Source organism: Delphinus delphis, chromosome 4, assembly GCF_949987515.2.
Source record: "Delphinus delphis chromosome 4, mDelDel1.2, whole genome shotgun sequence".
NCBI classification, from domain to species: Eukaryota; Metazoa; Chordata; class Mammalia; order Artiodactyla; family Delphinidae; genus Delphinus; species Delphinus delphis.
Window position 1 is genome coordinate 97,312,447 of NC_082686.1, and position 27,156 is coordinate 97,339,602.

Below are 27,156 nucleotides of genomic sequence, written 5' to 3' on the forward strand. Positions count from 1 at the left end.
ACAATTTTAAGCCGTACTGCATTAAATGAGACCTGTTTTAATGGGTCACGTGGAATATCAATTATTCTTGATCTCAAAATTTTTGCTTCCAGTGTAGGATATAGCCTACTGAATTTGAGATTCTGCACTTATTAATTTATGCATTCTACAAGGAGAAGGGTTAGCAAATACGTCAGTCATTGGAATGAAGGAAGGCTATTCTTCCACATCTTACATTTTCTATTTCGATGATTCTATACAAGTTTAAATTCCTCATACCATGGGTTTAATCAACTGTGTGACAAAGCAGGACAGTCTGTTTCGACATTCAGAGTGGGGCTGCAGAGACTAACACACAATTTTTTCTTTCTAGTTTTAATCCATTGTTCTGATGTGTATGTGATATGGCACTTAGCGAAACCATCACTAGTCTCGTGGAAATACTAAGAGATGAAACAGTATAGTTCTTATACCACAGGTTCGCATAAAAGTTATAATGAGAAATACAGAAGATTGTTAAATCACTTTCTTTTGGAAATAAGGCCAGGTTGAAATTAGACTGTTTTCAAACTTAAAGAATTTTTACAATGTGAGTTGTAGGAATCAGAGCATTCTCCCTAGACAAAAGAATACTAATTAATTGGTTTGATATAATAATAAATTTGCATTCTTTTCCTTTGAATTCAGAAGAAATGTTGAAATCATAAAATTTTTACCAACATATGAAAGAGAAAATGTTAGAGGCAGAAAATCAATCCAACCATTCTACTGCAATTACTAAAAGTTTGAGCCATATACTATATTCACTTCTAAAATAAATGAATGTGGGCACTGAGATTATGGCAAAGTAGAACAGGCAAAGGCACTCTTCTTGCTATTGGTTTATAATCTATGAATCTCATTTGGTAGGGATGGTGGTAGGATGATGAAGGCTTCTAGTAAATATGAAACCATACAATATAAAGCCTTCAAATCAAAATTTAAACAATGTTAGACAAGAATAAGTCTTGGAACACCTTTCTTTTTACTTTGTTACAAACCATTAGGTTGTTATTGAATAATACAGCAAAATTTTAGAGTCTGAAGCACACCCTATGTTCTTAGAACGTATATAATACAAATGATTGCACTGATTTTGATAAAACTAATTTTAAAACTGTGAAAACTCAAACTACAAAATTGTATATGGTCTCTATGATACTATTTTTTTATAAAATAAAATTCATATGGCTAATACTCTAATAACCTACATTATTAGGGAAAAGAATCTGAAAAAGAATAGCTATATGTATATGTATAACTAAATCCCTTTGCTGTACACCTGAAACTAATGCAACACTGTAAATCAACTATACTTCAATACAAAATAAAAATTTAAAAGAGTCTAAAAAAAAGAGTCAGCAGAATAATTTGTTTTTTGTCTTGATAGATTTTTTTAAAAATTCATATGGTTGAATATACATAGGAGAAAAACCCTGCAGCTTCCTGGTATCTTAACTCTGACCATCCCAAGTGCTAGATCTCTCACCAGCCTAACCAGAAGGCAATAATCCCTACTGGTTCTCCTTGATTTACACATGGCTAACGCATTTTCCACACTGCACTGCACTGTGAGCCCTTTAAATTTTAACTGGTGTCTTTTCCTTCCTTAAAATGCTTTAACAATAGAGTCCAAACATCCAAACACCTTTTTTGAACAGATGTGCTTGTTTGTTTTAACGTAACTGGATTCAATTGATCAGCTATGCCCAAAAGGCACATTCCATATCTACCACTTACATGCTGAGTGTTTTTCCTCAAGTTGCTTAAACTTTCTAAGTCTCATTCTTCACATTGCTGAAAGAGTGATAACAAGAGCACCTACCTCTCAGGGTTTTATGAAGTGTAAATGAAACAGTGAATATAAGATTAACACTGTGCCCCAATAGATAGCACACACTCCATAAATATTAGCCATTGTTATCATTTAACAACAGGTCCACATTCACACAGCTAGTGGGTGCAAAGCTGGGATTCTAACTTAGAGCTTTTTGGCACCAAGCTTTGTGATCTTTCTGCTATGCACTCTGTATATCAGATGTCTTCAGGGAAATTTGGATGAATACTGGCTCCCATTCAGTTCACAGTCAAATCCTCTCACACAAGCCTGTAGCGCAGAATCTCTACATTGTCGATTGAAGTGAGAGCCATAAGATTTAGACACCAGACACTGGGGAGACAAGGTTGACATTCTGTTGTGAAAGCCTAAGTGTCTGACTGGTATTCTTGCCCAGACAGAAGGCCAGCCCACCGCAGCCCAGACCAACCAGTGCGGGAGTCTACAGAAGGAGCCAACTTTTACTTCCAAGGGGGAACACAGGGAATCTACTTAAATTCCCAAGCATGGGATGAAATAAGACTAAATTACCATACCGTACAGCCTGGAAGAGAGAAGCTTAGCAAAGGTTACGTGGCAGACGTACTCAACTCCTTTCTCCCCTTCAAAAAGTATAAAGCACATTTCAGCACACTTCCCCATGGTGCTTATTGATTTCAGACCAGTCATCTACAGGGCTGTAAACCCAAGCCTGTGATTCCAAAGCTGTCCTATTAACCTCTGTGAACCCTGGTTTCATTATCTTTAAAATGAGAGTAATAATATCTCCCTCTTAAGGTTGTTGTGAGGATTAGAGATGAGATTTTTTAAATCATTGTCATTATTATTACTAATGGACATAGCCAGAATTACTTCCAAATTATAATTACTTAGGTTCTAGAATTTGATCTCTGGATGAATTAATGTGTCTGAAGGGAGAGTACATAGACTATGCTTGCTGAGTTTGTGGACGACATGTCAACCCAGAGGACCGAGCCTCGAGGAGACTTGCCTTTCCCTGGGGATGCCCCATATATCCCAGTAGCCTTAATCCACCCAAACCAGCAAGTGCGCAGGGGCAGGAGTCATGTGGTCTTGGTTGTTAGGTTGATGGTTATGTTCTTGTCTTATGACTACTGAAGAGACGGTCTCTGAAATGCTTTCAGTGTCAGAGTTCAAAGCCCTTTCCCGCCTGTCTCCTTCTTTGGCTCAAACTTTAACCCTGCTTTGGGCCTGTGCTTATACGTAGCACCTCCACCCGCCTTCAGAACTCATATGCTCAGAATATGTATTTATCTACTGAGGACTCAGTATGCAGCCTGACTTCTGAATAGTGACCCCAGACCTTTCCCTTAGGTTTTGTGTCTTACTCCTTGTCCTGTGACAAGAAAATGATTGGAAATGACAGCCTGCATTCTTATCACAGCTTTGCCCTTGACTCCCATTAATAATCATACATATATCCTGTCTTTATGAACTGGTTGCTCAGTATCAGGCTCTAGGCTCTACAAAGCCCTAGGTAGTCTTCCCACCCTTATGGTGTGGAGGCCAGTCTTTGTTCTCCTGACATGCTCTGGCATTGACAACGATACCCGGGATTTCTGAGAACAAATAGGCAAACCATTCCACTGAATGACAGGTTCATATCTTTTCTAAATCTGGGGTTTAAAGTACTGTCTATGATGCTTTAAAAGAGCCAAGTGATAAATCTAGGATTGAATTTGGTTAGTTTTATTCCATTTATATTCCATCTACTTCCAAAGATGATTTGAGGCTGTGTACGATCTAAAACATCTATAATAGAACCACTAAAGCTATGGTTTAAAAAGAGGGGGAAAGGTACAAAAAATAACCACTGCAGCAAAACAAGAACCATGTTATGAAGTGGGGTGGAGAAAACTAAATTAGGAATATAGGTTAAAAAGAGTCTATGCAATTAAGCCTTCAACGTACTGCTGGGTTTCCTAAGAGCCAAAGCCATGCATTATATAATTCTTCTTGTCTAATAAAGAGAAACAGATCATAAGAAGGGGAACATGCCCTTACTTTTAAACAAAGCATACTTTATTATAAGGATCTTTATATTTTAAACCCTAAACAAATACAGGGTCATTTAATAAAAGTAAACACTTTATTTCAGTCACATGCTAGGTCCTGAGGATACAAAAGAGATTAAAGCCTAGTGGGGGAGACAGACAAGAAGAGAAACTTTATAATCCATTGTGAGAGGCTCTATTAGAGACATGCCCTTGGCTCTATGTGGTGTATGACGTAATATTCCACAAGTGCTGTTTTGACTCGGTTTTGAAGCCATGGCTCAAAACCCTCAGTTCCCCTACACAGAATAAGCTCCCACCCCAACTATTGAATACTTCCCTTATCAGACATTCTAGAGTTAAGATACACACAGACCCAACTGCCAGAGGTTCCCAGGTACCTAACATCCAGGGATGCCCCCTTCTCCCTTGGGGTTGTGGAATTATTCAGAGCACCTAATGCCCAGGAAGACTGAGTTTAGCCTAACCCCACCCCACTTGCCATATATAAGCCACCTCCTATCAGCTTGCTTGTTACCCTGTCCTGGGTGTAACCCAATGTGTAGCCCTGAGTGCTACCCTTCTCTCACTTGGAGCTGTAAGTAACAAGGGTTTTTCCTTTCATCTATCTGAGTGTCTTTATGTTGTGTCCCACCATTGAAAGAAGCTCTAAATCTATAAACGATCTACAAATCTTATAAAACAGGTGACAAATTTGGATTATAAGTATGGGAGTAGATCTGGAAAGTCTCCTCAGAGGAGGTGATTCTAACCTTTGCTTTCAAAGAGAGGAGAAGTCAGGTGAGGAGAGGCGGGGAGGAAAGCATAGGAGGAGAGAGGGGAAAATGTTGACTTGGACTCAAATCCAGGAACAAGCCTGTGCAGAAGCAGGGAGTGTCTGACAGATGGAACAGTAAGACAAAGGTGTAGGAGTGTGGAAACCTCTGGTACACGTAAGGAACTGCAGCTTTTCAGTGTGTCTGAGCCTGGAGCATGAAGTACAGAGTAGAAACACAGCAGGTAAGCAGAAGTAACCAAAAGTCAGACCCTGAAGCATCTTGTAAGCCCTAGTAAGAATTTTGAGTTAATTCTAAAAGCTATATAGAGACAATAAAAGGTTTTAAGGATGGTAAAATAATTTTTTTTTGTTTTGATTTCTTGTTTTTGTTTTTTGCGGTATGCGGGCCTCTCACTGTTGTGGCCTCTCCCGTTGCGGAGCCTCCCGTTGTGGCCTCTCCCTGGTGGCGCAGTGGTTGAGAGTCCGCCTGCCGATGCAGGGGACATGGGTTCGTGCCCCGGTCTGGGAAGATCCCACGTGCCGCGGAGTGGCTGGGCCCGTGAGCCATGGCCACTGAGCCTGCGCGTCCGGAGCCTGTGCTCCGTAATGGGAGAGGCCACAACAGTGAGAGGCCCGCGTACCGCAAAAAAAAAAAAAAAAAAAAAAAAAAAAATGTCTCTATGATTATTGTTGTTAGAAAATGCAAACGTGATTTAAACCATGTGGCTCTTGTCAGCTGCTAGAAAACTATACTGGGATATTAGATTTGGATTTAAGTGTTATGCTCATATCTGGTATTTGCAAGCACTTAATCCTTCTGCTGCTTCTAGATGGAGGTAGTACTATTTTATGTTTCACGTCTTTTTGCACTTTGGACCCCGTGAAAATGCATAAGCTGCCTAAATCTTGCTGCCTCCAGTGCTTTTGGAAACAGGGAGATATAAATCTTCAACCTAGTGATAAATGAGAATGAGAATATTTTACCATTCAGTGAAAATATTGTTGTGAATATTGCTTTAAAGCTCCAAAAATGCAAAGAAAAAGGAAGTGCAACAGGGAGTTGTTAAAAGAATCAATGAACGTATGTTTGCTAAAAAACTAGCAACAAAGCTGCCCAGTGGAAGCCATCTGATCACCAAAGTAAGTTTATAACTATAGTGTCTGACCCTCCGTAATTTTATTTAGTCCTGTGCCTATAGCCAACTGCAAGTATAGAACTAATATTAATATTATGAGCTAATTTTTATTGATTGCTCGCTCTGTGTCAGGCACTGCACTAAGGATTTCACTGTAACTTTTCCTTACTACCCGCTACATATGGAGAAATGGAGTTTTGAACAGCTAAGTGACAGCTCAAGGTCACACACCTTTTATACAGGGTAGCTATGTGGTAAAGTTAATATTGTTACCCTGAAAAATTGGCACTTTTTTTTCCCAAGACATGCTGTTTTCAGATTATCAATATTTTTCTCACAATCCTAAATCCCATTCTCTATTTTCATAAACAAATAACTTAAAGAGAAGTTCCTGTATTTTTAGTTGCACACAATTCAGAATCTCCTATTCTCAGTATCTTTGTGCATTGAATAGGTACTCTGATTGTGGGAAAATAATAAAGGTAGATACATAATAATTATAAATTACTGATTCAAGCCACCATTTACTGAACTTCGATTATGTGCCAGGTATTATTTTAATCTCTTCATATTTTTGTTCATCCCATACAGGGGGTATTCTGTAATGCACTATGAAATTATTTGGGAAACGTAAGACAGCAAAATTATTTAGTGCTTAAAAGTAGGGTTTTATTATTTATTTGATATATGTTATGAAAATCTTACATTTAAAAATACTTTACAAATATAGCTAGAAAAAATTCCTAGATAAAAAAAAAAAAAGAAAACAAAAAAAAAATAAAAAATTCCTAGAGATTATTCTGAAGGAAGACCTGTGAATTTACTTTCCACATAGAGAGAAAGAAGAAAAGAAAAGGCAACTGGCAAGGATGAAGACCACTGGGCTAACATTTCATCACTTTGTTTTGTTTTAACGTTGGATACAGAAGGTAAAGTTTATCGCACTGCTCAGTTCAAGAAAAATTCTTATCACTCCCCAGTCCTTGGAAGGACCACTCTTGTTTCATTTGTTCACTTTTAGCCCAGAATACACTCTCAGTCTCCCCCATTCCCCATTCTAGTGTGTTAAATACATCCCTCTTTATAAGGTTTGTGTCCTTGTGCAATGTATAATATTGATTTTTGTGAATTATTATCCTGGTTATATTAGGTATAGATACAGTTAGAGAGACAGAGAAAGAGATAAAAGTGATATGAACTCTGAAGATCAGAAATTAAGAAACTGGACCAAGATCACACAACTCTTATTCGATGCAGTAGAATTCAGACCTTAGTCTGACTCTATCGAAAACTGTCAGTCTTACCTTCCCAAGTCTGAAGACTGTAGAAAAACTGTAGAAAAAAAAAGATTTCTGAATGCATTCCTAAAATCCATTGGATTTGGAAATAGGTTTTGAATTGGGTTAATTATCAACAAAACGGATAAAAACTTGGGAAGTTCATGATTTTTTTTCAAGCCCACATATAGGGAACGAGGACGGCAGAGGAGAAGTGTTCCTTAGATTCAACTTTGAGGAATTAAATATATCACCTACCACACAAAAGTGATTAATATTGCGAGGGCGATGAATTTGATAATGACTGAGAGATGCCATCAACCTGACAAACTAAACAATTTTTTTAACCTGACATAGCCCTATTCAAGACATCAGCTGTCATCTGAAATGAATTCTGCTTCTAATTTGTCTTCATAAATAATGCAATTAATTGAAAGGTAGTTACAATGAAAGTCTTTAACTTCCTTCGTCTCCAATTTGAGGGCAATCTCTTTGCATTCCCTAGAAAGAAACTTCCACTCCTTTTATCAAATAAAACTTAGACATCACTGATCAGAACACTGAGATCAAAAACAAAAGAATCCATTGTGTGAAGACCACCACATCTAATAGTTTTCTCAATCCTTTTTTTCCAAGTTTAGCATTATCTTAAAATGTGAAACATAAAGATCTGATGTAAGAAAATTTATTCAAGCTCAAAATTTTACTAAGAATATCTATTTAATCAAGCTTCCAGGCTGTACATCTACCCTCTTCTTGCCACCTAACTTCTGTTTATTTAGAATTAAAAAATGACCTCTGATTCTATTATGTTGCACACTTCATCACACAGAAAAATCTTTGGTTTACAGCTTCCAGGTAACCTTTCTTCTTCCTTCCCCCCAACCTCATTTAGTGAGAATAAAAAGGAACCATTGAACAAAAGCAGTTCCTGACCACTTCCAGCAAGTGGAAATAAAGAATTCTTGTGTTAAAGATGAAAATAATTAAAATGCTTTTTATCTGAGGTTTCCCTGTGCAGACACCAGTGACTCCATTTGTTTATTTGTGAGTACAGATGTTAATAAACCTATGTGCTGAAGGCATGAAAGAGAGGTAAGAGAACTATGCAAGCATTAAAACTTTCAATCATTTAATTACTTTTTCCCTCTGGGAAGGCGAATTTCAACAAATATAGCAGAGGAAGGACATGATTATGAACGGAGATTTGAGCTGAGCATGTTTCACAAGGTTGTTATAAAAAAGAAAAAAATGGAAAGACAAAGATTTTGTGAGGTATACCAAATTATAGCTAAAACCTTACAAGTTACTTAAAACGCAAATTACACAGCTAAATACAGAAAATTTGGGTAATATAATTATTTTGGTATCTAGCCCCTGGCTGTTACAAAATAGCCACTGGCAAAAGAAGAAGTTTAGTCTACATTATCATTACTTATATTTAGTCATATCTACTAAAGTCTGCCTCTCAACAATGAGAAAATCTTCAATTCAAAGCTCTCAGAAGATAATTTTGTATTTTGTTCGAAGTCCAAAAGCTAGAAATACTGCAAGTTTGAGTTTTTCCCCAACGAGCAAGTCCATCTGGGTAAAGTCCTTACATCTTTTTACATTCTAATAATAGCTAACATTTAACTAATACTTGCCAGATATTTTATAGGTATTGACTTCTGTCTAAAAGTAGAAGAGTAAAATGGAGATAGACTAGAGAAGGGGGAATAAAGAAGAGATGAGTGTATTAGTCTGCTTGGGCTGCTGTAACAAAATACCCTGGTCTGGGTGGCCTTATCAGTTTATTTTCTCACAGTTCTGGAGGCTGGAAAGTCTAAGGTCAAGGTTCTAGTAGGGTTTGGTTTCTGGTGAGAGCTCTCTTCCTGGCTTCAGATGGCCACCTTTCAGCTAGATCCTGGTATGGTGGAGACAGCAAGCTCTCTGCTCTCTCTTCTTATACAGGCACTGAACCCGTCATGAGGGTCTTCCACCCTCATGAGCTCATCAAAACCTAATTATCTCCCAAAGACTCCACCTCCAAATACCATCACATTGGAACTTGGGGCTTCAACATGCACATTTGGGGGACACAATTCAGTCCATAGCAAGGAGAGAGGAAGATGATCGAAAGTCAGAACCGGGTAACAAGAATGTAAGTACAGAGAGGCAGCAGTCAAAGGTGAAAATTGTGCTGTCAGGAAGTCAAGAGGAAGATTTAGAAAAATGAGTGGTTAATAGTGTCAGAGGCCATTGAGAAAGGCATGGAAAAGACTCCTCTGAAAGCTGATAATTAGAAGGTCATTAGTGTCTTTCATTTGGTCTGAAGCCCAATTGCACACATATAAAACTATATGTTACAATGTATCATTAAGGCAACACTAAATCATATGGTATTAGAAGAAAAAGAAGGAATGCTTTTGGCTGGGGTCACCAGAGAAGGTTTAACAGGCCAACGGACATTGAACATGGAACATGGTAAGTAGACTTTTGACAGGTGGAGTCTTGGTGAGAGAGAAGTCTAGGTTGAGTAAGGTAAGGTGTGGAAGTGGAAAAGGGCATAGCTGACTTGGAGAACTGAGAGTAGCCAGGTTTGTTGGAGAATATGATAGAAATGTAAGAGAGAAGTGATAAATTTGCACTTATAGGGTGATAATATAAGGTGGATTTCTTTCATCAATAGCTATTATGAAAATACATTATTTTAACCCTCAGCTCTATTTATTAAAATAGAATATAAGAATTTCATTTCACAGTACCTTTATGATTTTTCTTAGTCTTTTAAAATATTTATCAGAAATTATTTTAAAGCATTTGGTTAGAAGTGAAATTAGCCAGATTCTCCTGAAAACTTCTTTTGTTCAGAGTGAAAGTTACTTGATTTCTTTGGATCTCAGACTTCTTATCTCTAAAGTAGATTAGGCTGAATTAGTCCCTGGATTCCTCCAAAATATGATTCTATGATACAGAAAACAGTATTTTCAAAAAAGCACCAAAGTGTAGTTATTGCTTTCATTAAAAACATTGAAGTCATGAACTCATTTTTATTAAACTGGATATAAAATTCTCACTCACTGTTTTTATGTGGGACTTTCTAAAGTCTAAGTTCTTTATATAATTTTCAAATAAAATCTGAGCTCTACAAAATAATTATTCCACAGAATCCAATTGCGTTTTAAAAAATACAGGTTAGCAGATGATATGTAACAAATTAGTAATTTGGGGAACTCCATAATATTATAACACTTTAGAGATGCAGTAACTTTAAGGTCATTTTGTCCAGTTTCACATGAGGAAACTAGACTGTAGAGACTGTAGAGAGATTAAGTGATTTGCTGAAGGCCACGCACCAACTTGGATTCCACCGTGCCACTGTTCCTGGTCCATGGACGAGAGTCAATGGTGGACCAGTATGAATATTTCTGTCTTTCTGATGATGGCTAAACTCTAGTTTCCATTTTTTTAAAGCCGTTGGTTTCCAAGTAAAGGGAAATTTAAAAGTATATGTATTACTTGGTAATATCTGTGTTAATGGAGACCACTGAGAGCAAAGCAAATCTGGTCAAAATTTCATTTTTGACTGCTTTCCTATGCTATGTCTGGACCCTTCACCAACCAGGTGTAACCATGCTGCTCAAGGACAAGGACCCAGACCTCTGGTCCAGAATCCCATTATAAAGGAAGGTGTAGGGAGAAGCAGTCATTGACCAGCTTAGCCTCGGACTATGTGACAGTGTCATGAGACTGTATCATGATATAACAGTATCATGAAATCCTCCCACATATACACCTTTTAAAGAAGCACCATCATAAGGACAAAATTATATGGGGGATATTTTGAAGTGTCATAGATACCTTTAAAAATCTCAAGAAAGTAATAGGCCCTTGCCACCAGTAAAGTGACATGCATTCCAAAAATTTGCAGACAAATTCAGGGGCTCAAACTGAGGGTCACTGAGGCCAAGATCCCCAGGGATCACATTTTATCAGCAGTCCAGGCAGTACTTTATGGGGAACCAAGTGGCCTGCACACTATAGCTGGATATTATGAACCCCCTCTCTTAACACCACTTTGTGTAACTTTATCATTCTGGTGGAGGCTGACTAGTAACTGCTGGCCATATGTCCCCACAAGTGCACAGCTCTTAGAGAGGAGATCCTTTCTTGAAATGAAGTCATCTTAAACTCTGTAAGGATTTGGGGTACAAGAAGTTTACTGCTGCTGTGATTAAGAGAAAGTGCAAAAAGTACCAGCGGCTCTAACTCAAAAAGTCACACTAGCTTAGGACTATGACTGATGGGCAGAATGGGGCAAAGGAAGGGAAAGAAGGTCGAGAGGAAGGAAGAAATGGAGGCAGTTAATTTCAAGGACTCTAAAGTAGCGGAATCATAAAATTCCATAACTCCATCTTCTCTTCTGCGACTGGTCATGAAGAATTTCTGTCTACTACAGTTTCCTGGTAAGATCAACCACCATTCTCAGTTTCCTGCCAGGTAACAAACACCAAAGGGAAAGTGGACTAATTGAATTGTCCTGCTTTTAAAAATATCTGACCCTTGCTACAATATTACTCAAAATACAAACCAATGTGAGACTCAGTTCTCTACGGTACACCCTTTCTTTCAAAGCAAACAAACAGTTCTTATCCTCAAGCTCACGTCATTATTAGTATTTAAATACAAAATACTTATATTCTTCTTGAGTTCATTTTAACAAGACTGCTGTAATTGTGTCAACTGAGGTTCTTAGGACCATTCTTTGAAACCAGAACCAGTAGATTCATGTGAGAGAGGCATGAACATTTCCACAAAGGTCAATTGCTGGACTCTTGAGTCCAGTATTTCTGTGGAATGACATCCAAGGGGTTAAAGGCTTTAAAATGACTGCAATCATGAAATCCATATTTCTCTTTAGCTTAATTTTTAATTTGTACACTATGTTGAAATTCTGTACGAGGAGAGGATCAGCCTACGCAGCTGCAAATATGCTATTGCCATAGTGTCCATGTGTCTGTACAGGATGGATTTTAAGGAATGGAAATAGAAATGATAAACCATAATATTCTTATCCAAGTCCACCTTTGACCTGAGGTCATTGAAACAAAAGTTGGAAAATTCCAGAGCAATGGTGGTGAGGAACAAGGAAAGAGCTTAATGATTTTACTAAGAAATAGTTAATAACTTCCAGAGTTTAGAAAATTAATTACACCTGAAGATATAATTTTAGTTGATCACTAGAGTGTTTATTTTGCCTCATCGCAAAGACCAGATACCATAGATGTATAAAATTCATTACTTTGCAAAATATTTTTATATCAGACACAAAAATTCACCAGCTCAACCTTTACCACTAAATACCATATCTGCATGTATAGGTAATCCTGCCCCTAAATATTTTGTGACTGAGAGAAGTTAGAGTGGTAGTTTAAGGATATTACCAGCTGAAGTCTTTACAGGTTGGGGATGGAGATGAGGATGGGAAAGGGATTCCTGTCGCAACAAGCAGTAATTTTGCAAAAAGAAGGGGATATTTGGGAGATTACAAAAATATGCATGTGCTGCTGTCCCACCACTGGTGCCTGCTGTAGATACTGAGTTCCCTGATACTACGATATGGCTTCTATCTGCATCTTCACTCAACTTTGGAAAAGTCCTTTCTTTGCTCTCAAAACCTCCATTTTCTTCTATCAAAATCAGATCTATGGGCTTCCCTGGTGGCGCAGTGGTTGAGAGTCTGCCTGCCGATGCAGGGGACACGGGTTCGTGCCCCGGTCCAGGAAGATCCCACATGTCGCGGAGCGGCTGGGCCCGTGAGCCATGGCCGCTGAGCCTGCGCGTCCGGAGCCTGTGCTCCACGACGGGAGAGGCCGCAACAGTGAGAGGCCCGCGTACCGCAAAAAAAAAAAAAAAAAAAAAAAAAAAATCAGATCTATGACTAGGACATCTTTACCTGTTTCACCTGGCTTTCTCTCATTTCCTATGTTAGGAAAAAGAGACAGTATATGTTATGAAGTTAAGCAAAACTGGCTGATTTCTATCCCAAATTTCATAATTATAGAATACTCATAAAATGCTAATAATTTTGAGTAGATGGACCAGTTAACAAACCCTGTATAAATTAAACCAGCAATTAAATTGTGTTGTATAAGGTGCTATTCTTTCAGTATAAGATATTTTTCAAAGGGACCTGGAGGTGAAATCAGAATGTGCTGGATGCCATCTGAGGAGCATCATTCAATAAAAAAAAAAATTTTATGTAAATTACTTCAGTTAAAAAAGAACATTTCAGGGAGATCAGCTCAGTGCTTTGCGACCACCTAGAGGGGTGGGATAAGGAGGGTGGGAGGGAGACGCAAGAGGGAGGGGATATGGGGATATACGTATGCATATAGCTGATTCACTTTGTTATACAGCAGAAACTAACACAACACTGTAAAGCAATTATACTCCAATAAAGATGTTAAAAAAATAAATTAAAAAAAGAACATTAATAAATCATACAGGAAACACAGTATTTTTAAAGTTTTTCTGTTTTTTTCCTGCGTACATACTCATTTTAGGAAATTCATAAAATTCAGAAACATACAAAGACAACAATAATAATCTTACCACCCAAAACTGATATCTAAGAACATTTTGATACACAATAAGTGTATAGGAACCTCAGATTTAATGTGTGTAGTTTTAACTGTTCTTGAGAAACCCTAAACTCATTATATAATCTGTCATAATTTTTGCTGTTATAATCACGAGTCCACTTCTGAGTCTGGTTTGAAATGAGTGAACATTGTAGCTAGTGATTGTAACAGCCCAGCCTCCTCTCTTTATTGTGAGTCTGTGCTGAACTTGTTGTATATAAGCAGTAATTAACAAATTTATACTTTACTGCGTGTGGCAGAAATGATACCTAAGGAACAGTCACACATTTGGGGGGATCCAAGTTTTGCTTGTGAATGTTAATTTCTATATTTACTTCCCCATCTTTTTTGTCTTTCAGTCTTTTAATAGCAAAATATCTTTTTTTAAATTCTAAGAGATAGAATTGTACTTGAAAATTGTCAGCTTCTATAGATGTTTTTACAATAGAAAAACGTTTTCTTCCTGCCCCTACGTGGGCAGGTCGATTTTCACTGAAAACAACTTCAAGCTGGTTCTAATGTTTACTCACTTATGCAGGTGCGTTCATCAGCATGGAGACTGTACTCCGTATCACATGCACAATGGAAGGTGCCCAGGGTGTTAATACAGCGCTGTTGGCAGCCTCCACTCACTACCGTACATTCATCAACATCTAGAGGAGGAAGACAGATGGTCAGGATTACAATGTCATTCCAATGTCAGCTTCAGAGAAGTGGCACAATATTTCTTTGATACACAGTATATGTTTTATTGCACAAAGGCACCATCTCTGTTGCCACAGTTCTTTGCCTGTTTGATCCATTTTACTCCACAGTATAAACAAAAAAATGTAGATAGAAACTTTATTGAGCTTTTGAAAGCCCAGCAACGATGAGCATAGTGATTGTCTCACAATTTTCTATTCTTCACATCCTGATTAATTAGACAGATCTGAGATATAGATATTTCCTTAGGGAAGGGAACCTGGAGGGGAGAATTACAATGAGCTACCCTATCTGGAGCAGCACACACGAGTAGATAAACACCTTTACTGGTCTGACGCTGCTGAATAAGGTCAGTAATAGAGTTAATACCTTGACTCTCCTTCTCATGGGATATAGTGGACATCAGGGCAGAGACAGATCAATTCAAATAAAGCCATGGTTTGGAGTTCTTAAAAACACATGGATACATTTGCTCCGTTAACTCAGATTCTTCCTTATCTTTCAGGGCTCCACTTTCTGAAATACTTAGCATGTTTATGTTTGAAGTTACATTAATTTAGACTAAATGAAAAGAGGTCAAGACTCATGGTCACCTATGTCTTACGATCAGTCAAGTTTATGATAAATGAATAATATTTGTCTTCCTTTGGAAAGGAAAACGAATTTATCTCTTAGAACCTATACTTCCTTGTACCCTATACAATCAGTTCTGATATATCTAAAATCACAACAAGAAGATATCCACAAACACAGGGAAAGCTTTTCAGATAATCAGTGATTTTTCAGATAATCAGAGCTTCTAAATTTTCCTGTTCAGAGAATCTGTTTTGTGACATGTTCCAAAGTAAAAATCAGACAGAAAGGTCAAGATTTAGTCTGCACGTGTCTCATGCAGAGAATGTCCCTGACTCCCCTGTCCCCAGTTCCAGACATTCTGGCAAAGACTGTTGAGTATGAATATTCTTCACTAAAATATGTTATCATAATAGATAATTAGCTTTACATTGAGTGAGATTTAATTCCATAGGGCAAGATCCTTACTCGAGAAGACATCAACATTGGGAAGGAATACTATTGCAATGTTTCATCACAGGCCCTTTTCACACTGAAATCCTAATGAATGTTTTGTACTGTAGGTAACATTAGGGCATGTGACCTGAGAGAAGCACAAGAGTTTTCTTTTACTTGGCTTTTTTTTTTTTTTATGAAGAAGAAAAAATATGAAGAATATAAATCACAAAATAAGTCCCACATTTTAAAATTACTAGTTTACCATATTAAACACATTTTACACAGTCTAGAATTTTCCTTCTAAAATTAGATATTCTGGAGTAATTCTGATATTTTAAAAGGAATCTTATTTTAGAGATAAGAACTACTGACTTTTCAAAGTGTTAGAATTTTTATTAAATTTTGAGTCTGTGATAAACAAACCACTAATTTTTTCCATATAAACTAATATCAAATCAGAATTCTCCATTTGTAACTTATACTTTGTGCAAGGCTTTAATAGTTATGCTACCTAAATTTTTATCTTTCTAGCTTTAGGGTATTATTCACAGGGTTGAGATATAATTTTGAATCTTAATTCTGTCAACCCCTGAATTATATATCCTTCCCAGGTCTTTTACTTTAGACATACAAATAAAACTCTTAATTCCCAAGAGTTATATGTTTTTATCAACAAAACAATCAATATATCAGCATTTGCCATGTCAAAATTTTTTAAAATATACCATATATATGTATTTAAATACATTAAAAATGTCTTAAAGAGTGTGCACAGATAAAATGATTACTTCTGAGGAGGGAAGGAAGGTATCTGACTGAGTAGAGTGCAGGATGTGTGTGTTGGACAAGGAATGTTATCCACATCTATAATGTTCTAATTTTTCACAAGAAAGTTATTCAGTTACTACTTGAGTATTAAAAAGTAATTTTGAAAAAGAAGTATAATAAGAACACCTCCCCTTCCCCTTCAAGCTCCAATAATTTTCTGGCAAAAGAAACCAAGTTAGTGTAAAAGAGAAAAATCATTGGGTTCATTCCAAAGATTAGAGTGGACATTGATTTTAAGGATGAGTATTCTTTCAGTATGTTTTAGTGTGTTCATATTCTTAATCTTCCCCAGAACTATAATTCAAGTACTATAATCTATTAAAAACACATACACACTAACAAACAAAAGCAAACCAAACTTCCTCTGTACTCTGAGTCAGACAGTCTTGGGAAAAATATCTTAGTGTTGAAACTTATTAACCTGTCACTTTGCCTCTCTGAGACTCAGTTTCCTCATCTGTAAGATGGGATAATAATGACTGCCACATGTACTACGCTCTGATTTATGTTTTCCTTTCCTATTCATGTATAAGAGATTGGAATAGACTGCTAATGCTTGAGATTATATGTAGAAATCAAACAAGCAACGATAGAAATACTGAGAAATGTGGGAATTCAGGGAAGGGGAAATGCATTTGGGCTACAGTGATAAAGGAATGTTTGAGGTAAAAACTGAGAATTGAGTGCATGGAGAAAAGGATGGGTAATCCAAAGGTGCAGAGGTTTAAACGTGCAGTGTCTGAGATTCAGTATTTAGACCTGTCAGGTTGGTGAATAAGGTTGGCAAAAGAAAGTAAAGTTGAAAAACAAACCTACAATCTTCTTTTAATTAATTTAGATAGCAAAGTCTTCTTCTTGATTTACAATACAATACACTTCTGGGCAGGTTGAGACATAACAGGCTGTGTTCACACAGTAGTTAAGCAAACTTACTAACAGTTAAAAAAATCAATCATTTATAGAGTGGTACCAAATGAAAAGTAATTGGTTTGACTTTCTTCTTCTTTTTTGTCCTTTCAGAATACACTGGATTTGCTGATTGTTTGGGCATTGTGTAACCTACCATTCTCAAATCTGACAGTGCATTAGAATCACTTGGTGGGCATTTAGAAATACCCAAGCCTTGGTCCTGTCCTTAAAAACGTCTGATTTAATTGGTCTGGGGTAAGACTTGGTAATCAAATATTTGAAAATCACCTTTAGTGATTTTAATGGGGAGCCAGAGTTGAGATCCCCTTATGTAGTTAATGTTTTAATCTCCTAGAGATCTTGTTATAACGCAGATGCTGATTCAGTAGATCTGGGGCTGAGGGGCTGGATTTTGCATTTCTAATAGATCCAAGGCAATTCTGAAGCTGTGGTCTGTGGACCATACTCTGAGTAGTGAGCCTGAGTCCTCTGTTCAACTGCAAATGTCACACGGATCACAAATGTCATGATCTGGCTCAACTTCTCAGCTGTTTGACCAAAGCAGACCAATTCAGTTCAAATAGATAAATCAATACTCTGACCAAAATAGTGTGTGTATATACATACATACATACATACATATATACATACATTAAATTATTTACCAAAACCTCTGAAAAGAAACCACCCATATTTCCCACACTATTCACTCAACAATAGTTAATATTTTTAAGACAATGTTAGCATTATCTGTTATGAGAAATGACTTCCTTCTGTAAAACGTGAAGGACATTTTAGTTCTTTTCTGATGAAATACCTCTGATATAGGATAAAACCGGGTTAAATTGCCATGATATTAGACACTCATGCTGAAGCCGTCACAAGTGATTTTCTTTTCCGTCAAGATTCTGCCCAACAGAGTTAAAAACCAGAAATGTCAATATTACATTAAAATGTTATTATGAAGTATACTTCATGTGGAGAAACCATTTCTCCAATTTTTCTCTCAGTTATATCTTAATGTTAGATGCTTACAGAAAGCCCTGCCCTCAGAATTGGAGCTCTAGGACACTGCTGGGAATAATGATAAAGTGATTAGAATTTTTTCAGCATTATCCCTGTGATATGGACCAAGGATTTGATGATTTTTATACTGTACAAGAATGTCAAAGAAGAATCAACTATGTCTGCTATTCTTCCTTTTTAATGTCCTTTCTCTAAATATTTCTGCTGTATTTATCCCCCAAACTATTTCCCCAGATGATCACAGAATATAATAGCTTAAAAGAATTCACACTATTATCAAGTGTATTTTGCACATAAAAGCTCCCTGAGACAACAAAGATCCACTTTTGTTTCCAAACAATCAACGTTGTTTTATATTATTTTTTTAGAGTGTGCAGCCAGGGTAAGATAAATTATTCTTCCATTTGCCTTTTCATATAGGCGATACAGGTTTCTGTTCTCGGAAACCTGTTGATTGGAAATAAGCATTGCTTTATGTTGAAGACCGCAATATAGAAGTGTTAGATTTGAAGGAAATATTAGAGGGTGTGTTGAAGACTCCACTAGATTTTCTAGACGTGGCTTTATTTTCACTCTGTTCTATTATACTTTCACTCTGATATGCAATACTGCTGACTTTTCACTTGTATCTTACTTCTGTAGTTCCTGATCGGATGAACTCCTTAAGGTCAAGGATCCTGTTATATCAAGCATTTTCTGGAATAGAGTTGATACTCCATAAATGTTCTGTGAATGAACGAATGAATGTGTGGTTTGAGAGCCATCCACATAATTCAGTCTTCTATCCACCCATATTCATCAATGGGATTTCTTAGAAATGGGCTCTGTTCCACTTGCCCTCTCTTCACCCTTGCAATAGACTATGGATATTTGTTTTTGACCCTTCACAAGTTGCTTTAAAAACTCCAGGGCACAGAGTAATTTTTGTTTGCTCATGAACAAATTTAAATTGTGTCTATAGTGAATATTCACAGGTTGGCCATTTTTCTTGTTCACTAATACTCAAGAACTATCAGGTTTTCCTTTGGGGAATTTTATCCCTGTCATTTTAGAGAAACCATGTAGATTATATGGGACTGATGAACACCACTCCTCTCTCAAATCTGAGGTGGACTTTTCTTGGCATAAACCTACCTCCATCTGCCACAGTGACTGGACCAGGCAATGTCTTTATTAGCATATGACCGTCTCAGGAATGAATGAATTAGTTCAGATGTGATCCAATCAGCAGGAAGCTCAGCATATAGGTTGGGAACCCTGGGACATAGAGGCCCTGTTGCTCTGGAAATTGTAATGTGTGTATGAGTCATCATGCAGTAGCCGTTTTTTTCCCCATGAATGCAGCTGCACTAAAGATAAAGCCAACAAAGAAGACAGAGCTGAAGGACTAACAGAAAACAGGAATTGGAGCCCTGAATGGACTATGCCTGAAGCCCTCCTACCTCTGACCTCCTCAGTTAAGTGATTCAATACCCTCCCTTTTGTGGTTTAAGCATTTTATGTGATTCTATTGACTGTAAAAGAAATCATCGTAACTGAGGCATGAATACCGTAAAGTGGGTGTGCAGGAGGAAGTTACCCAGTGCAGCTCAAACTCAGTACACACTTTCCAAAAAGATTTATTGTCTTCCAATCAGTAAAATGTTTTAATCTATATTCACCAAGGCTTGTAACATTATTGGAGCAATTATATTCTGTCAAGAGTCTAATGAATTTGAGGATTTGTCACAATTTTGGTTCATTTTTATGACAAATATATGGGTTTATCAAACTGCCTGTGCTAAGTTGTAGCATATCTGACAGTGCTAGAGGGGTTGAAGATGCCTTCTTGAATGGTTTCCTCACAATTGCTCTGTGAGGGTTCCTTTATTTGGTCTGTGTAGAGTAAGGATTAAAGCAAAAGATTATTATGCTAAAGATGTGGCTAGGGCCTGATTATGGAGTCTTTTCTGCCATACTAAGGAGACATGGCTTTACTTTACAGACCATGGGTACCAGCAGGGCAGAGGAGAGATTAGAGAAGTGGGAGACTGAAGGCAGGGAAGCCAAGTTACAGCCAAAATCCAGATAAAAGATGTTGAGGACTTGACCTAAGCTAGTAGCAGTGGAAATAGAGAAATGTGGGCAGATATAAAAGAGCTTAAGAAGACAAAATCAAAATGATTTGGTTATTAGCTGGATGTGATGGAGAAGAAAGAGTCAAGGTCAACTGACTTGAACGATTGGCTGGCTGGCTGTGGCATTCACCGCATTCACTGCCACAGCACAGAAGGAGGAACATTTGATACTAGAAGAATAGTTCAGTCTTGGACATCATGATTTGATGGGCAAGTGATATTGGAAGTTAGGGATATAGACAGTAGGTAACTGAGTGTGTGGACTAAAATCAGGAGAAAAATATGGGGGGAGTTTTCAGCTACCATCTATCTCCCTGCACAAGTCTAAACTTAGGAGTCATCCTTGATATTTTCCCTTCCTTCACCCACATTTGATCTAATACCAAATTTTACTATATCAAAATTATCTCCTAAAACATCTCAAATCTGTCCATTTCTCATGTCCACTGACACCACTCAAATGAAACTAAAGCCCCCCCTCGCCCCCGCCATCCACCATTGGGTCCTCTAATATCTGCTGCACCACAGTGATGTTTCAAAAACAAAAATTTGATCATGTCACCCGTTCCCTCACTCCTGTCTCTGTTTTATACCCTTCAATTCCTTCCCATTGCTCTTAGGATTAAACTGAACACCAACGTGGTCTGGAGGCCCTTGTGTGGTCTGGTCTCTGCTTCCTTCTCTAATTCTCTCTCTCTCTCTTTTAAAGAATTCTTTTATTAATTTATTTACAAATAACAAAAACCGTTATATGTTAACATAATTTTTATAAAAAATATAGGTATTTTTCTTTAAAGAAAAAACAAAAGAACCAGTGAAAAGAGTGGCATTGTTTTACATTTTTGTCAATTTCTTTCACGTCTAGCTTAATAGAAGAGAGCTAGACTCTCATATCTGCTTTGCGTTCAGTCTGCTACACTATCACACAACATGCAAACTCCTCTGTACACTCAGGAAAGAATGAGAATGAAAAAAGCAAATGAAGTCTTCATACGACAAAAACAGCTTTAACCCTGAGGATCCGTGAAAGGGTCTTGAGGACTTCCCTGGGTCACACTTTGAGATCCACTGCCCTAGTGTAATAGCATTTTACACATAAGGAAGCCGAATCTCAGATCAACTGAGAGATCCAAAATGACAGGGCCTGTGAATGATGGGATACAGATCCTGGATGGTTTGTCTCACTTCCCTTGCTTTAGGTTCTCAATTGGAAACCTGGGAAATACACCCTAAAGACCTGTCTTGTTTGCTCTAGTTGCAGGGACTGTCACAATATATTACCAAAATTTTTTTTGATTTAAATAAAAGAGGAAAATCAACAAATGTGTTAAATTCTGCAATGGGAATACTGTTGCAGAATGTCCCGCCCTTGAATTAGGTTCTCTATTAGAACTGAAACACTAAGACAAATTCTGCACTCTCCTCCACGCACACTGGTAATGACAAACAGCACAGTCAATACCACAGAGAAATAGGGAAAGCAGAGTTACCACAACATCACCATTTATCACATTTTCTGAGTCTGAAATACAATTCATAACACAATCCCTGAAAATTTTTCACAAGTACTGGCTGAAAGCATGTTGGGTATACTTAGAGGACTCCCTTCCAATCCCACCATACACACAGCATCACCTTCTTTGGATGAAGACCGGCCTTTGGTGTGCTCGGTGGTGGCTCATTTCGCTTGCCCCACGATCTCTTCCATTCCACATTATTGTACAGTATCCATTTTTCATTGCCCTTCACAATTTGTTTTAAAAACGGAACGTTTTCATTACATTTCAGTAGAGAATTGCATGCAGAAATACGGTCAAGAAGGTTTTTGGCACTTATGTGGAACCCAAACATCAAAGCGATTCATATAACCAAGCTGGTGCAAATGCTTTTCAACAGTTGATTTGGATATTTGGAGTATGTTGGCTATCTCCCGAGTGGTATAATGTCCATTGCTCTCAATCAATGTCTCGATTTGATCGCTATCAACTTCAACTGTTCTACCTGACCGTGGAGCACCATCCAGCAAGAAATCTCCAGCACGAAACTTCGCAAACCACTTTTAACACGTTTGCTCAGTCACAGCACCTTCTCCATGCACTGCACAAATCATTTTTTGCGTTTCAGTTGCATTTTTACCTTGCTTGAAATAAGCATAATAGGCCAAAAATGTTGCTTTTTTCTTCCATCTTCAATATTAAAATGGCTACACAAAAATTCACCAATTTTGATAAGTGTTTCTTTAAATGCACACTGATATGACGGCTGTCACAATACAATCTAACAAAATTGCTTCGAATGAAGTTAAAGACAACTGAGCGCTACTAGAGCCATCTCACAGGAAAACCGAACGAACTTTATGGCCAACCCATTAAAAAAAAACAAATCATGGCGTCTCCTTGTTCACCTGTAGGTGATTTCCTTTATATCCTACCAGATGATCCAAATCTTCTTTAAATGGATCATAGCCTTGTTCCTTTAAACAACGTAGTGCCCAGAAAAGCTGGTCCAGGGGAGGAAATTCTTCCCAAGGAATCCACTCCCAACTTTCATTTTTCTCAGGCTCTACATTCTTTGGTTCTGAACCATGAGTCACGTCCACCTCTCCTTTCATTAAAATAGTGACATAATGGTAAGTCTCTTCCTCAACGAAAGAATTCACAACCGAGGCCAAGCGAACATTTTTCAGGTGAAGAGCTGCTTCTTCCCAGGTTTCCCTTTGAGCACATTCTTTCCAGCTTTCACCGAACTCCAGTTGGCCCCTGGGAAGTTGGAGATTGCCGGCTCCAAATGACCCTTTCTGTCTTCCTCCCCAGGAGGATGCAGTGAGGACGCCTGCAGCTGGTCACCACGACTCCTACCCTGACTCCTGGGTGCTGCCCCTGCGGCTCTGCACTGGCCATCATAGCGCGAGAGTCTAATTCTATCTTGCTCTTCCTTTCCCCTTATGATGTTTTAGCAAAACTGATCTTCTTGAAGTTCTTTGAATACTTTGTACTCTCTTTTATTTCCTCCTCTCCTCCTTTACCTAGTGAGTACATTTGCATCCTGTTGATGTCTACCCAAGCACCACTGCCTTAAGGAGCCCTGCATTTCTCCTTTACCCTAGGTCAGATTGATGTGTTATACTTTCTTAGGACTGTCTTCCTTTACTTTGGAGCCATTAACTCATCTATAGGTGTAGAATCGTATGTGTGATTATTTGTTTTATATCTGCTTTCCCTATTAAAGACTAAGTCGCATGAGAGCAGGAATCCTGTCGGTTTTACTCACAATAGCTATCCCAGTGTTTGGCACATAGAAGATGTCCTAAAAATATCTGTTAAAAAAGTAAATGAAAAGGTATAGGGTGTTGGCATCTCCATATAGAAAGTAATTCAGGCACAGGAGTGGATAATATCATGAAGTGAAAGCATGTAGATAAAAAAGAGAAAGGAGATTAACAGAGGACTCTGAGGGATATCACCATTTAAGACAGCCTGAGACAGAACACACAAATCTGACCAAGAAGGCTGTCCAGAGAAGTAAGAGGAAAATTAAGAGAGTCTGGCATCATGGAAACTGAAGAAGGGGGAGTTTCAAGAAGGAAAAAGCGGTCAACACAGGGATGTCAAATAGGAACTAAAGAGTGCCCACTGGGGCTTCCCTGGTGGTGCAGTGGTTGAGAGTCCGCCTGCCAATGCAGGGGACGCGGGTTCGTGCCCCGGTCCGGGAAGATCCCACATGCCGCGGAGCGGCTGTGCCCGTGAGCCATGGCCGCTGAGCCTGTGCGTCCGGAGCCTGTGCTCCGCAACGGGAGAGGCGACAACAGTGAGAGGCCTGCGTGCCGCAAAAAAAAATAAATAAATAAAAGGTTGCTAATAACAACAATCTACCTAACAGTTGCTGAGCACGAACAATGTGCCAGGCACTGCTCTCAACTCGTCACATTTATTAACACATTTCATACTCAAAACAGACCTATTTAGTGAATATTTCTATTACTTCTACCTACATAGGAGGAAGCTGAGACTTAGAAGACTGTTTCAGTAGAGTAGCAAATTGATCCCAGATGCAGTGTGGGGGGTTGAAGAAGAAGCTGGAGACAAAGAAAGGGAGACAGAAAGTTAGGACACATATTGTAATAAGTTTGACTATTAAGAAAAGGAGGTTGTAATTGGACAGGAGAGTGTGGTAGAGGGAGAGAGTTTTTAAGGTGGACCAGATTTGCATTAGTTTAAATATTGATGGGAAGGGACCAACAGAGAAGGTTGACTTAAAGACATAAGAGAGGGAATTCTCAAATTATTGAGAATCTCAAACCATATTAGTGCATTCCAAGAAAGTATATGCTGGGAGTAGCAATCCACACTGGACCCTGAGCATCCTTACATATCTTATGTCTGATCACTCTTTACCCAAGCCATTTTTCAGGACTGGGTTTGCACAGAGAGATGAGCTAACATCTCCACTGAGAAAACAAACAGGCTTGTTTCCGCTAACTAAAGGTGGTGGATTCCCCAAGCTCAGTGGTCCCCTTTTTTAATGCAACCAATTGATGTGTAGGCATCTATAATGAGCCCATTGTGTCACTGCTATGGGATTTGGGGGGGACATGGGGAATTGACACAAACAAATGAAGCTCTGGCTACTACTTTTGCCAGGAGTCGTAAAGTCCTTTGTTTCTAACCCAGGAGTCTCACGTCTTCTGTCAGCATCTATGAAACAGTTACAGGCTAACTGGTTAATGTAAAAGTAGGGTAGAATCTGAGACCCTGCACAGTCCTTGTTATATACAGAAGAGAAATCACACACATGAGCATCTGTTACTCTGGGTTAGAGAATCATGTCCATTGCAGAGTGGAAAGACCCGAGCAGCCGCAAAGATGTTCCTATTTTCTCCTTGTTCCACTTATGCCTGTTGATTGCTTGTAGTCTTGAAATTATTAGCAAAGCATAATACTGGATAGATCTCTTATCTTCCTGGGCCTGATTTGACAAGCTGATCCTTTGTGTTAGCTCAGGAAGGAGGAAGGAAAAGATGTCATACTTCTGTGCCTGCAATGAGATTTTAAAAAGCATCGAAAATACCCAATCCAGGGAACCAACAATTTTACTGTATGTTAGCTCCTTGAGGGCAGAGATGGTGTGTATTTTGCTTATCACTGTATTTCCAGTACTTAAGTCAGTGCCTGGCCCATAGTATGCACAACAAATATTTATTGAAAAAGTGAAAAATAAAAGGAACTTCCCTGGAGGTCCGGTGGTTAAGACTCCATGCTTCCACTGTGGTAGGCGCAGGTTTGATCCCTGGTCAGGGAACTAAGATTCCCGCATGCCACCTGGCGTGGCCAAAAAAAAGTAAAAAAAATGAATAGATGAGTAATGGATAGATTAATTTAGAGGAAGAAGGCTCAGTAAAAAAGACTGAGAAAGAGAAGTGGGAGAAGGTGGAAAGAAGCAGACAGTGTGGAATCCTGGTACCCAAGGAGGAGAGACTTTTTAAAAGGGAATGAACAACAAAATCAATTCTGTTGAAAATCAAAAAAAATGAGGACTGAAAACAATCTGGTCTATTTGGAAATTATAAAGTCTTTCTGCTACAGTGCAGAATGTGGAAGGCAAGTTAGCCTTTGGGGATGACTATTTTTAAAATTTTTTCCAAGCCCAGAATAACCTATTCTTTCTTCTTATTGAAAACAGAGCTTCCAAGGTCATGCCTTCTTGGATCTATTATATTGCTGCTTATCTATAACATGACCCAATATCATCCCTGAGGATCACACTGTGATGAGGCTCTGGTATATTGTGATACAATATTGTCATCACAGTCTCTTTATGTGAGGGAGCTGCAAGCAATGAAAACAAAGCTTGTACACAGAGCCTACTGCAAACATCAACTTGACATATACTTAATGATATGCAACATCATCTTTGTACTTCATCATATCACACACAAATGGCAAAGGAAGGTGAGTGAGCCAGTAAAACTGAACTGAACAAAAATTCATCTAGTTTATTTTGCTTAGCTACTTTTCTCTACATCCAGTTCAACTCACAGTCCAAATACATTCATTCTCTTCCAGTTTTCAAGAAAGAGCCAAACTCTCTGTAGGCTGAGAGCTAAGGATATTATTTCCAGGAATGGATAAGGCATTCACCCTAGGCATTCGGTTAGAGAAACAGAAATGTTTAGCCAAACTCAAGGTTCACCCCCTAGGAGAATGAAAGGTATGATCCTCTGAGAGATTTTCATCTTTTGGACAGTGACTGGTTCTGCTTCTCCTCTTTTCCTTGGGGTCTAACATAATGCTAGCATTTAGATGGTGCTTAGTAAGTGTTTCCTTAAATGAATGGTGAGTGGAGACACATCTAGAGAGGGAGAAGAGGGGCCATGGGAAAGGGGAGGACAAAAGCAGGGCTTGGAAATCAGAGGCAGGTAATGAATAATGGTTAGCTGACTGCCTGCTTGATTGAGATAACTGGGTTGATCTAGAAATTATTCAAAGACCTTTGAATACCTAACTCTAAGGGTCTTGAATAGGGGGAGGGGCACCTGGAGCTCTGGATACTGTAGAGGTCACTGCTTGAAAGGTGCATGTTTTCCCAGGTGTTGGGACACAGGACAGAATACACACTGGGGTCCTGTTGATAGATGATAGATAGGTAGATAGATAGGTAGATAGATAGGTAGGTAGGTAGGTAGGTAGATAGATAGATAGATAGATAGATAGATGATAGATAGATGATAGATGGGGAGCCTTTTCTTGCCCAGTGATTGTACGAGTGAATGGGAAAACTTTCTTGGGAAAGTGAATATGAGGGTGGCATTCTCCTCTCAGGGTGGATTTTGATTAACTTTGTCCCCACATATGAGATTCAAGGAAAGAATAAGAT

General features: G+C 38.3%; 1 protein-coding gene and 1 pseudogene across 1 annotated transcript in view; both read right to left on the minus strand.

Annotated features, from left to right (window-relative positions):
• The window catches only part of LOC132424436 (EGF-like and EMI domain-containing protein 1), a 131,204-nt gene extending 111,858 nt beyond the window's left edge, over nucleotides 1-19,346 (minus strand). The window contains exons 1-2 of the mRNA XM_069540654.1: nucleotides 19,301-19,346; nucleotides 14,218-14,340 (exon numbers count right to left, since the gene is read on the minus strand). Of these exons, the coding sequence (XP_069396755.1) occupies nucleotides 14,218-14,340; nucleotides 19,301-19,346 (169 nt within the window). The remainder of the gene's footprint in view (nucleotides 1-14,217; nucleotides 14,341-19,300) is intronic.
• A 3,320-nt stretch (nucleotides 19,347-22,666) lies between these two features.
• LOC132424947 (nucleotide triphosphate diphosphatase NUDT15 pseudogene) lies at nucleotides 22,667-23,186 on the minus strand (annotated as a pseudogene).
• Nucleotides 23,187-27,156: the final 3,970 nt, after the last annotated feature.